Consider the following 13676-nt stretch of genomic DNA (forward strand, 5'->3'; position numbering starts at 1 on the left):
TTGATTTCAGCTCAGGTCCTGATCTTGCAGTCCATGAGATTGAGCCCCACATCGGGCTCTGCGCTGACAGTGCACAGAGCCTGCTTGGAATTCTCTCACTTTTTCTCTGCCCCTCTCCCACTCGCTTCTGACTCTCTCTCTCAAAATAAATAAGTAAACATTTAAAAAGTCTTTTAGAAGTGAGGAAACAAGATTTTTATTAAATATATTTATTGTCAAATTGGCTAACATACAGTGTGTTCTTGGTGTTGGGGGTAGATTCCTGTGGTTCATCGCTTATATACAATACCCAATGCTAATCCCAACAAGTGCCCTCCTCAATGCGCATCCCACATTTTCCCCTCCCTGCCCCATCAACCCTTAGTTTGTTCTCTGTATCTAAGAGTGTCTTATGGTTTGCCTCCCTCGCTCTCGGTTTGTAACTACTTTTTTCCCCTTCCCTTCCTCCAGGTCTTCTGTTAAGTTTCTCAAGTTCCACATATGAGTGAAAACATATGATATCTGTCTTTCTCTGACTGACTTCTTTCACTTAGCACAATATCCTCCGGTTCCATCCAATTTGCTGCAAATGAAGAGGATTTCATTCTTTCTCATTGCCAAGTAGTATTCCATTGTATACATAAACCACATTTTCTTTATCTATTCATCACTTGATGGGCGTTTGGGCACTTTCTATAATTTGGCTATTGTTGAAAGCGCTGCTATAAACATTGGGATACATGTGCCCCTATGAATCACTACTCCTGTATCCTTTGGATAAATTCCCTAGTAGTGCTATTGCTGGGTTTTAGTGTAGTTCTATTTTTAATTTTTTGGGGAATCTCAACACTGTTTTCCAGAGCATCTCCACCAATTTGCATTCTCACCAACAGTGCAGAATGGTTCCCGTTTCTCCACATCCTCGCCAGCATCTGTCGTTTCCTGAGATGTTGATTTTAGTCACTCTGACTGGTGTGAGGTGGTATCTCACTGTGGTTTTGATTTGTATTTCCCTGATGATGAGTGACGTTGAGCATCTTTTCATGTGTCTGTTGGCCATCTGGATGTCTTCTTTGGAAAAGTGTCTATTCATGTCTTCTGCCCATTTCTTCACTGGATTATTTGTTTTTTTAGGTGAATTTCACAAATTCTTTATAGATTTTGGATACTAACCCTTCATTCAATATGTTATTTGCAAATATTTTTTCCCATTCCGTTGGTTACCTTTTAGTTTTGTTGATTGGAGGAAACAAGTTTCTAACCACCTGTTTTTTTAATTTTTTATTTATTTAAAAATTTTTTTTAAATGTTTATTTTTTGAGAGACAGAGACAGAGTGTGAGCAGGGGAGGGACAGAGAGAGAGGGAGACATAGAATCTGAGGCAGGCTCCAGGCTCTGAACTGTCAGCACAGAGCCCGACAGCCCGATGCAGGGTTCGAACCCGTGAATCGTGAGATCATAATCTGAGCCAAAGCTGAACACTTAACCAACTGAGCCACCAGGTACCCCACCACCTGCTTTTTAAAAAAAAGGTTCCAGGGGCTCCTGGGTGGCTCAGTCAGTTAAGCATCTAACTTTGACTCAGGTCATGATCTAGAAGTTCATGAGTTTGAGCCCTGTGTTGGGCTCTGTGCTGACAGCTCAGAGCCTAGAGCCTGCTTCAGATTCTGTGTCTCCTTCTCTCTACCCCTCCCCACTCATGCTCTCTCTCTCTCTCTCTCTCTCTCAAAAAATGAATAAACATTTAAAAAAAATTTAAGATTCCAAGCAAAAGGCAGGCAAATACCATAAATAGGCAAATTTGAAAGCTCTTCATTATCACCCCCAACTCAATCCCGATTGAAAGCACATCCTACTCACATGACACTACCTACATGAAAAGACTTATAAATAATTTGTATTTACAAATAATTCAGGGTGAATTATTTTATTGTCAACATCATATTAACTCTACTTAAAACGGGTGACCTTAAAGGAACAGAAGTGTGAACATAGGGATTGGGGTGGGTATACTAGGATGTATCAAAAGAAGAATAAATTTGGAACTTTGAATACACTGGTAACTATTTTGACTGTGTAGGACCTAAGAATGTTAGACTACTCAACAGTGACAGGTAATAGAGTCCCCAGGTGGATCTTTGTACACTCTATGCTGACTTAATTGCTAACTGACACAATGATATTGGGGAAACCAAAACAGACATGTAGTCTCATCTCTTAGTCTGCTTGGGGCCTGTGGGAAAGCCCCAAACAGGGTTACAACATGTCTGCACTGCCACTGGATTAAGATTCCGTGAGGCTCAGAATGGAGAAAGAAACTAGAAGACCATCTAGAGAAACCACCATCTAGAGAAACCAGAAGGTAGGGATAATTGGGCCAGTTTGAGCAGCAGGTTCAGGACATCAAGGGGACACTGATAGCAGGGATAGTGTGGAGCTGTATCCAGTAATCTGACACCTCAGCCTTCCTCGTATCCAGGGGTTATGTCATCAGGCCTTAGAACTCTTCCAAGGGACCCTCTCCTGAAATAACTGATCATGAGAAGTAGAAGGTATTTTTCTTGCCAGTTCAAAGGGCAGAATAAAGCTAGGCCTTCTGTGGCCCACAATCTAGAACATTAGATGTCAATAGAATGAAAGAAGAGGTGCAAACTAAGGAAATCAAAAGAGAAGGACTCCTGGGTGGCCACCAGCTCCAGCCCTGACTATAAGAATGCCCCCTCCCCCTGGCCCTACCAAGGACTCCTACAGAGAATTATCTGGAAAGGAGATCTAGAGAAACAAGTCAAGTCCTGATTCAGGTTATCAAACAAATGGAAAACTCAAGTACTAAGATGTGGCATGTGGCTTGACACAATTTGCATTTGTGCTCACCAACTGTGGAAGTCTGGAACAGTTTGATTGTGTGGGCAATGCTCAAAAATTATTTGTTTAAATAAATAGAGGAATCATGGAACATTTTAAGATAGGTTGAATCTGAGAAAAAAAGTGCAATGGGGAATGGGATTTGGGTAGCTAGTAGATACTTCGTCATACCAGAGAAATGTAAGGAATTTAAATTATGTGGCTCTTATTTTTTTTAATTTAATTTAATTTTTTTTAATTTACATCCAAATTAGCATATAGTGCAACAGTGATTTCAGGAGTAGATTCCTTAATGCCCCTTACCCATTTAGCCCATCCCCCCTCCCACACCCCCTCCAGTAACCCTCTGTTTGTTCTCCATATTTATGAGTCTCTTATGTTTTGTTCCCTTCCCTGTTTTTATATTATTTTTGTTTCCCTTCCCTTATGTTCATCTGTTTTGTCTCTTAAAGTCCTCATATGAGTGAAGTCATATGATATTTGTATGGCTCTTATTTTTAAATAATAATATTTTAGGGGTGCCTGGGTTGGTTAAGCATACAACTCTTGATTTTGGCTCAGGTCATCTCATGGTCATGAGATCAAGCCCCAGGTCAGGCTCTGCACTGGGCATGGGGCCACTTGGGATTCTCTCTCTTTCTCTCTTTCTCTCTCTCGCTCTCCCTCTGCCCCTTCACTGCTTGCACTCTCTCTCTAAAAAAAATCATATTTCAAATATTTCTAGGATTCTTAGAGGCAGAAGAAAACTTATTTGCTTATAAACTTTTTCCAACTCTGCAACTAAGTTATGTGGCGGATGCCTCTTTTTTAGATCTAAAGGCAAACCTGGAAGCAAACAAAGATGGTTACAGTGTTCACACCTTTTAAGTCATTAAAGGGTGCTGTCATTGAGCATTTCTGACCATCAAAGGGAAGAGACAGCACAAAGAATTCATCCTTTCTGGTAAAATCTTGGCAAACTGTGTGAAGTGGGGCAACCAGTACAGAAATCTCAACTCTGAACTTCAGTCTTCTGATGTGGAACCCTTTATCTAGTCTGCATCTCCTGGAAAGTAACCTCTGTCCTTTATTTATTTCATCTTTACCTCCATTTAATGCTACCACCAAGACAGCCCCCAATTTTTTTTATGATTGGCAAATTAATAATCTGGAAATGGAAGTGTTATGAAAGCAGGGACTTGGTCTTATCCCATGTACTTAAGGAACTTAAGTTCCTTAGCTCTTAGCACTTAGCTCCCAGCACCTAGCAGGGGTCTGGTAGATATTTGTTGAATGAGTGAATCTCAGAGAAAGGATTGTTTTGACTTTTTGAGTGGGGGCAAGGATGAAAACTTACAGCAGTAATAAAAATAGCTTTCACTTATTGAAAACCTACTATTATTTGTCACTATACAAAATGCACTTCAGAGTTTATCTCAGTTCATCTAGTCCTCCAGTCACCTTACTGGAGGATAGAGGTAACTATCTCCATTTTATAGATGAGAAGACTAAGGCTCAGAGTGGATAGGTAATGGGACTACAATCTTATGGCTAGTATGTGGCAGACCCAAAACTGAAGCCAAGTTTGTGGCTTTAATGAAAAGCCACCATCACTGCATCTAAGAGGATAAAATTCTCCTGTGACTGAGGAGCCTCTTAAGGGCACCCTTCACGTCCTTTTTCCTCAGTCTATAGATGAAGGGGCTCAACATGGGGGTCACCACAGTGTACACTTGCAGCTGCTGCCATGTCCTTCTCTTCAGAGGCAACAGAGGCAGGGCACAAGTAGGCACTGAAGAGCATCCCATAGAACACACAGATGACACAGAGATGGGAACTACAGGTGGAAAAGGCCTTGCCTTCTGCACCAGGAGTTTGGACCCTTAGGAAGGCCAATATAATGTGGATGTAGGAGATTTCAATGCAGATAAAGGGGACAATGAGTACTGTGCCTCCTATGGCAAAAACCATCAACATGCTGATGTGAGTGTCGGAACATGACAGCTTCAGGATAGGAGTTATGTCACAGAAAAAGTGAGCTATTTCCCCAGCAACAGAGAAGGACAGCCAAGCTATGAGGAGGGCAACAGTGAGTCAGGGCAACAGTGTGGGTGAGGACCCAGCACAATGCAAGCAGCAGGGCACAGACTTGGGGGCTCATGACTGTCGAGTAGTGGAGAGGGCGGCAAATGGCCACATAATGGTCATACACCATTACAGCCAGGAAGAAGCTCTCCAGATCGCCAAACATCAGAAATACATTTGTATGAGGCAACCAGCATAGGAAATGGTGTGATGTTGAGTCTGCACATTTACCAGCATCTTGGTAACTGTGGAAGATGTTAAACCTATGTCAACAAAAGACAGGTTGGTCAGAAAGAAGTACGTGGAGGTGTGGGGGTGTGGGTCTGATCTGATGGCCAGGAAGATGAGCATGTTCCCAGTTAAAGTGACAAGATACATATGCAGGAAAATTCCAAAGAGGAACTGCTTTTGCTCTGGTAACTTGGATATTCCTTGGAGGAAAAACTCAGAGATGCTGGATTGGTTTTCCATGACTCTGCAGCATCTGGAAGCTAGGGAGGAGAGTTAGATGCTAGATTTCTTCTAGAACTCTACATGTGATGACTCTCAAATCTTCTAACTTCCAAATCTCTCTTTATATTCATTATCTTCCCTAATCTGACTTCACTTCTAATCTGACTCTATTTCCTTCTTTTTCCTCTTTTTTAGGAATCTCATAGATTCTTCCTTTCTTTTCTCTTTCCCTCTGGTCAATATTTTATACTCTTCTAAGGAGGCTCTGGGTACTTTTCAGTCCTGGCATTACCAAGCCTTGAACGAGGTCTACCATCCCATATCAGCTTCACCGTTGCTTTGCCCAGTACATGAGTAGACTGAGATGAGTTGAATTTTACATTCTCTTGGTAGCCCCAAAATTCATACAATTTTTTTAAACTACCACAATATCTCATTTTACAGGGAAGGGCATATAAACTCATGTTCCTTTATTTCTGTATCATTTCTTCTTAAATAGGAAATAAGGAGTTCTGTATTTTTTCCCTCTTGTATTTGAGGTTTTTGTCATTGGCATCATCATCATCGCATAGCTGACATTTACCAGCCACTTACTACACTTATCAGCCACTGTACTAAGCACTTCATACAGATCATCTCCTTTACTCCTTAAATAGCACTAGGAAGCAGATATTATTATTCCTACAATTGTATAGGGAAGAGAATTGACTAACATACAGAGGGACTCATAGCTTATAAATATTAGGGACAGAATTTCAACCCATAGCATTGGACACCAGAGACAGCATCATCAGTCAATATAGATAAAATACCTAGATACCTTCAAACATTTAGTCTCTCAAAATTTCTACTTTCATAGCTTTAGCCTCGCTTGCCCTTTCTATCTTGGATACTAGTCTTTTATAGAAAAACAATGAAGTTTACGAATGAGATAGACCCTACAGAATCATCTGGTCCAGAGGTCCTCAAACACTGGTCTGTGAGATGATTTCTAAAAGTACAGAATCCTCAGACCTACTGAGTTAAGTTATCTATGAGATAGTCTGGGTACCTGTATTTAAAAAACTAAAACTAAAACTAAACCCTCCTCAGGTATTTTGATGCTCAATAAGGATTAAGAAAACTTCATTTAGTTCAACTGCTCCATATGCTTCATAGATGATTAAGCAAAGTTTTGGAAAAGTGAAGTGACTGTAAAAGTTAACACTGCTTCTTAGAGGGAGATAGTATAAGAATCAGAGTATCCAGGCTCTCAGACTAGAACTGTTTCTGTTCAGTCAGCTACCTTTCCATTTTTCATGATTTTTCTTATCAATATCTTACAGATCTAAATACATCCCTACTCCCAATCTCTATTCAGAGTCCACACCTAAAGAAAAAACCACCTCCAAACCAATACAAGATATATTGAAGGATTTTTTCTATTTTGAAGTTAATATTTCAAACATTAGCAAGAGCAATAACTGAGAACCATCACATATTTATCTACTGCCGAACCCTACACTAATTGGGGAACACATCTCAGAGCTATATTACTTACCCTGAGAGACCAGGTGCCACAAGCTATTTTCTCCTCTGCTCTATCTCTCAATGGCAAATGTAATGCCTCACAAAGGTTAGGCTCTGTAACTGGGCACATTCTAATAACCATGTCCTGGAGGCAGGAGACTCTCTTAAGACCCAACTGATGTGTATCTTCTCAAGAGGAAGGTGATGCAGACCAGCAGACATGCTGTTCCTGGCATCCAGATCCTACCTTTAGTGAATGAGTCCATTCATTTCCATTGGAGACCTCAAAGAGATTGCAATTTATTTTAGGAAAGACCTGTATCTCTTTAATTATCTCTGTTGGCATACAATCCCTTGATCAGACTATTCCTATAGAGGTCCCTCAGTCTATACTACCAACCAGTTAACATCAGAAATCCTCTAAAAGTGTCCAAAGCTGTACTCAAGGGCCTTGTGCTAATATCTCTTGTTCTACCTTTTGGTTCTTCCTTTCCCTAAAAGGGTTTCTCATCCTTAATCCTGTTTAAAGTCTCAGAAAACTTTGTAGATCCTAGAGACAACAATGAGGTGCTTCCTGAACCTTAGGGCAACCTGTGTCTCTGTCATCACAGGGTAGTAAGATCCCTTTACTTACCTCCACTGCTTCCTCATCTACTGTGTCTGCCAACAAGTAAGAGCTGGCTTCGACATGATGGAGAGGATATTACAAAGGCAATAACTACTAGCCTGTAGTTTGTCTCAAGTTTCTCTTCTTACTGCTACTCTGGTTGCTAAGAAGAAGGCATTGCAGATGTCCTTCATTTGGGAGGAAGGTAGAAAGAGCTCAGATTCTTCTTGACAACGTTTGTAATGGGATTTACTGGAATCAGAATTTAGGATCAAGAATAATAAATACAGAAGCAAAAAAGAGCTTGCTAAGCTGAGGTTAAAAATAAGTTTAGAGGGGAAAAGGGAGAATGAGAGCAAGAGCAAGAGTGAGAGAGCAAGAGAGAGAAGGATTCTAGACAAGAAGCCTAAGAGATCAACAAAGGATTGCAAAACCAAGCCAAGGATAAATCTGAAGGGAAGGCCAGAGTTATCTTAGTTACATTCATCAGCTGGAACAAAGAAGTTCTGTACTGGATTTTTAAGATGCTCTGGGACATGTGGTACCCTGATCCCCTTCAACACAGGTATTCAGGAGTTTTGAGGTATTTTATGTTTGTCTTTTGAAACCTGAACTGAGAAACTCAGAAACAGGGAGCTGGCTCATCAGGCTAATAACAGGAGAAAGCTGAAGAGGGTTCCACTTTGGGCACCTGCAGACAGGGAGCCATGGGACAGAGTTCCCTAGAGCCTTGTTAGAGCTAACATTCATAATTACCCAATTTACTGTCTGAATCTCTCATAATAGACCAAGTTAGTATAGTACTGGCTTCATTAAAAAATTTTGGAAGCTGTTACTTTTTCTCTGTTAAGTGGTAGCATTAAGGAGTTGTGCTGTTTGTATTGATTTGTAAACAGTCCATGCAAAAATGCACTTTCTCTGTAAATAAATATCCTAGCTTTCTCACTTGCAACAAAATTCCTGTTCCTAATTTCTTCCTATAAAGAAATCTGGAAGCTGCTGCAAAGAGTTTAGAGGCATATGATATATATTTCTGAAAGAATTCTTGGGATTAAAGATGTTACATTAAAGTCATGTATCCTGGGGCGCCAGGGTGGCTCAGTCGGTTAAGTGTCCAACTTAGGCTCAGGTCATGATCTCACAGTTCTAGCCCCACATCAGGCTCTGTGCTGACAGCTCAGAGCCTGGACCCTGCTTCAGATTCTGTGTCTCCCTGTCTCTGTCTGCCCCACCCCCAATTGTGCTCTGCCTCTGTCTCTCAGAAATGAGTAAACGTTAAAAATGTTTTTAAAGTCATGTATCTAATTTTACACTCTCCTAAAATTCTGCTAAAAGTAAAGTGATTTTTTTAAAAAGGCATAAACCCCACAAGGACAGATAAAAGTAGAAAGGGAGTGGTGAGGGGAGAAGTGAGAGAGTGGTGATCAAGATGGTCTTTTTTTTTTTTTTTTTAATGTTTATTTATTTTTGAGACAGAGAGAGACAGAGCATGAACGGGGGAGGGGCAGAGAGAAAGGGAGACACAGAATCGGAAGCAGGCTCCAGGCTCTGAGCCGTCAGCACAGAGCCCGATGTGGGGCTCGAACCCACGGACCGTGAGATCATGACCTGAGCCGAAGTCGGACGCTTAACCGACTGAGCCACCCAGGCGCCCTCAAGATGGTCTTAACATTGCCCTCAACTTGACAAAGCTGTAGGCAGTTTCTCCTGGCTGTGGGCCCCTGACCTCCACTTTCTTAGAGCTTTACTTTAGAAGACTTACAGAGTTAATTTTTTTCTCTGCCCCTTTGAGATATAAGTCTTCTCTCATGTTCTTGACAGTTGTACAACCGGGGAATGTCTTTCTTAAGGGCCTGGGAGCCATCTCTTTAAAATGCAATCGTGAAGAAAGAACATACTTATCTCCCAGTCTCTGTGGAAGGGTAGGAGCCCTACTTTAGTGGATGCCAGTCAGCAAACACAGTCTAATCACAGTAACCAACCTTATAACAGCCTCCAGTGCTTTTCCACTAGCTCACCCCAGCAGTTAAAAATCCTCCTGCTGGCTCAGTCAGTAGGACATGTGACCTTTGATCTCAGGGTCATGAGTCCAAGCCCCACATTTGGTGTAGAGCTTACTTTAAAAAAAAAGTCCTCCTGCCTTTTTTATTTTTCCAGTGGAATTGAGTTCAGTATTTTTCCCCTCCTGTAATCATCTCTTCCCCCAGTTTTACTGAAATATAATTTACATGCAACACTGTATAAGTTTAAGGTGTACCGCATAGTGACTTGACTTGCATATATTGTAAAATGATTACCACAGTAAGTTTACTTATCCATCATCTCATATAGATACCAAAAAAAAAAAAAAAAAAAAAAAAGGAAAAAATTGCCTTTTCTTCTTGTGATGAGAACTCTTAGGATCTACTCTTTTAACGGCTTTCAAATATACTGCACAGTAGTGTTAACTATGGGCATAATGTTGTATATTATATCCCCAGTACTTATTTATCTTATAACTGAAAGTTTCTACCTTTTAACCACCTTATTCAAACTCCCCGAACTCCTAACCCCTACCTCTGGAAACCATAAATCTGATTCCTTTGTCTATAAGTATGGGATTTTTGGTTTTTTGGTATTTTTTTAATTCCACATGTAAGTGAGAGCCACATATACAGTATTTGTCTTTCTCCATCTGACTTACTTCACTTAGCATAATATCCTTAAGGTCCATTCGTATTCTTGCAAACGGAAGGATTCCATTCTTTTTTTTTATTGCTGAAGAGTATTCCATTGTGTGTGTGTCTGTATGTGTGTGTGTCTCACAGCTTCTATATCACTCATCTCCCGATGGACACTTCCATTGTTTCCGTGTCTTGGCTGTGGCCAATAATGCTGCAATAAACACGGAGTGCGGATATCTCTTGGACATAGTGTTTTATTTACTTCAAGTATATTACCAGATGTGGAATTGTTGGACTGTATGGTAGTTCTATTTTTAATTTTTTGAGGTACCTCCATACTGTTTCCTATAATGCCTGCACCGACTTAGAATTCCTCCAACTGTGAACAAGAGTTCTCTTTTCTCCATATCTTCACCTGCCAATAGTATTGAATAAGGTCTTCTTTGCATGTTTAGCTCCATATGCTGCAATTTTTCTTTATCTCCATGTGGCATTAAATGAGTGAACAGATATGGAAAAGTGGAATTTTAAACTGGAAGTAGGTGAAATATAAGAATCAATCTTGTCACACCAAAGAATCCTCAAAAAGGCCCACAAACTGGAAGCCCTTGGTACCATGGGACCCAGGAGTGAAAGGGTAGTCTAAGAGGTGACAGTTATTTCAGGAAAACCTAGGTCCCTTAGATTACTCTTTACACTCCACCCTGTGGGAATGCTATCCCTGTCTTATCCCAGCTAGAAACTGGGAGGTTTACTTTCTGGAGAAGCTTGGGAATGGGGGTTGCCACAAATAGCTAGAATTATATTATTAGTGAATCATGTGAAAAGCAAGGAAAATATATGACTATACATGCACACCAAATGTTGAATGCTGAGACCCACAGCCCTTTATCCAGATTTTTCTTCTAGACCTCTATCTGGATATAGAATATTAGAATAATTTTCTTCTCCTACTGGCATTGGAGACCCCTCCTCAAAACGCATTTCCAAGCCAGATCACGCTTCAGTGGAACTCAAAGTCGACAGCTCCATCTATAAGCATAGAGCTACCAGCCAGTTTCCAAAAATGTACTGGGTTATGGCATAAGTCAACGCAGCACATAAATCTGAAGTGCACAACTCAATGAATTTTTCATGTTTACACCTGTGTAACACCCCACTAATCAAGATATATAATATCTCCTCCAAGTTAGAAGGCTCCCTCTTTTCCCTTCTGAGCCATTATCCTCTTGGAGGTAACTACTCTTGTGATACATATTACCAGAAGATTAGTTTTGTCTATGATTAAAGTTCAAGTAAAAGGAATCACATGGTATAACTCTTACATCTGGCTTCTTTAGCTCAACATGACATCTGTCACATTCAATCATGTTGTGACATGATTTGTATTGTATTGCTATATAATATTTCATTACACAAATAATACTTTATTCATTTTTTCTGTTGATGAACATATATGGTCATTTCCAACTTTTTACTATTATGAGTAAAGGTGACAGGAACATCCTTAAGTATGTCTTTTGTGGGCCATATGTACTTATTTCTCTCAGGTGTATATGCAGAGGTGATATGTCTGAGTCTTAGGGTAAGCAATATTTAACTTTAGTATATGTAGGCAAACTATGTTCCAAATGCTTATACAAATTTACATTCCCATACAAAATAATTGAGAGTTCTAGTTGCTAAATAGTCTCAAAAAATTATCAGTGTCAGTCTTTTTATCTCTGGGGTAATGTTGAGGAAAACTGGGGAGATGAAAATGTCGTTAATACATTTTAAAATGTCATAATACATTTTTAAAATGTATATATTTTAAGTATTTATTTAAATTCCAGTTAACATACAGTGTAATATTATTTTCAGGTGTACAATACGGTGATTCAACACTTCCATGGAACACCTGGTGCTCATCACAAGTGCACCCCTTAATCCCTATCACCTGTTTAACCCATCATCCCAGCCACCTCCCCTCTGCTAACCATCAGTTTGTTCTCTATAGTTAAGAGTCAGTTTCTTGGTTTGCCTCTCTCACTCTTTTTTCTCTGTGTTTTGTTTCTTAAATTCCACATAGTGAAATCATATGGTATTTGATTTCTCTGACTTACTTCGCTTAGCATAATACTCTCTAGCTCCATCTATAGTGGCTACATGGATATATACATATATAAACATTCATTAATTTTTACAGGTATTATTTGTGTTTTTTACTCCCTGTACTTTTTTTAATGTAAGGACAATTTTTTTAATGTAAGGCTATTATGAGCAACTTTAAGCTGATGAATGCCAATTTGAGTAAAATGGACAAATACTTCAAAGATAAAATACATGAAAGCCGACAAAAGAAAAGAAAATCTGAATAGTTTCCTATCTACTAGAGAAATGGAATGCATTATCAAAAGTTCCCATAATAAAAATATCAAGTCCCCAGTGATTTCACTGTTGGGTTCTTCCAAACATTTAAGGAAGAAATAATCAGTCTTACATGAACTCATCACTGAAGTCTTCACCAGAATAGTAGAAGAAAAAGTCTGTGACTCTTTTTGTGAGGCAAGCGTGGCACTAATACTAAAATTTGAGAGGTAAATAAAAAGAAAGGAAAATCAAAGAATGATCTTTGATGTTTCAAAACTCTAAATGAAAAATTACAAAATTAAAATCAGAGTTACACAGAAAACATACTACACTGAGCCAAAGGATTTATTCGTGATGATAGGTTAGTTTAACATTTGAAAACCAACCAATGAAAACCATTCCACTAACACATAAAGGAGAATAATCATTTCAAAATTTCAATAGATGAAACAAAAGTATTTGATAAACTTCAACACCCATTTGCAATAAAACCTATAGGAAACTAGGAATATTTCCCTTCTTCTGCTGGCTTTATACTTCATTTGTTTTCTTTTTCTAGCTCCTTTAGGTGTAAGGTTAGGTTGTATATTTGACACTTTTCTGGATTCTTGATGTAGACCTGTATTGCTATAAACTTCCCTCTTATGACCACTTTTGCTGCATCCCAAGGATTTGGATGGTCATGTTTTCATTTTCATTTGTTTCCAGGTACTTGTTAATTTCTTCTTTAATTTCCTGGTTGACCATTAATTCTTTAGTAGGATGTTCTTTAGCCTCCATGAATTTGTGATCTTTCCGAATTTCTTCTTCTGATTGACTTCAAATTTCATAGTGTTGTGATCAGAAAATTTGCACGGTATGACTTCAATTTTTTTGTACTTGTTGAGGGCTGATTTCTGACCCAGTATGTGATCTAATCTGAGAATGTTCCATGTGCATTTGAAAGAAAATGCATATTCTGCTGCTTTTGGATGAAATGTTGCAAATATACCTGTTAAGTCCATCTGGTATAGTGTGTCATTCAAAGCCATTGTTTCCTTGTTGATTTTCTGCTTACATAATCTGTCCTTTGCTATAAGTGAGGTGTTAAAGTCCCCTACTATTATCGTATTATTATCAATGATTTCCTTTCTGTTTGTTATTGTTTTATATATTTGGGTGTTCTGAGTTAGGAGCATAAATA

The 13676-nt window shown here is 39.2% G+C and overlaps 1 protein-coding gene across 1 annotated transcript; it reads right to left on the minus strand.

Moving 5' to 3' along the window:
- Window positions 1–4443: 4443 nt before the first annotated feature.
- LOC112851110 (olfactory receptor 1N1) lies at window positions 4444–5407 on the minus strand. Its single transcript, XM_025914651.2, is given in 4 exon segments — window positions 4444–4557; window positions 4559–4909; window positions 4911–5077; window positions 5080–5407. Coding segments are annotated over 4 exon segments (933 nt in total). The 5' UTR covers window positions 5381–5407.
- Between the last annotated feature and the right edge of the window lie 8269 nt (window positions 5408–13676).

This window comes from Puma concolor, chromosome D4 (genome assembly GCF_028749965.1).
Source record: "Puma concolor isolate L17-30 chromosome D4, mPumCon1.1.hap2, whole genome shotgun sequence".
Lineage (NCBI taxonomy): Eukaryota > Metazoa > Chordata > Mammalia > Carnivora > Felidae > Puma > Puma concolor.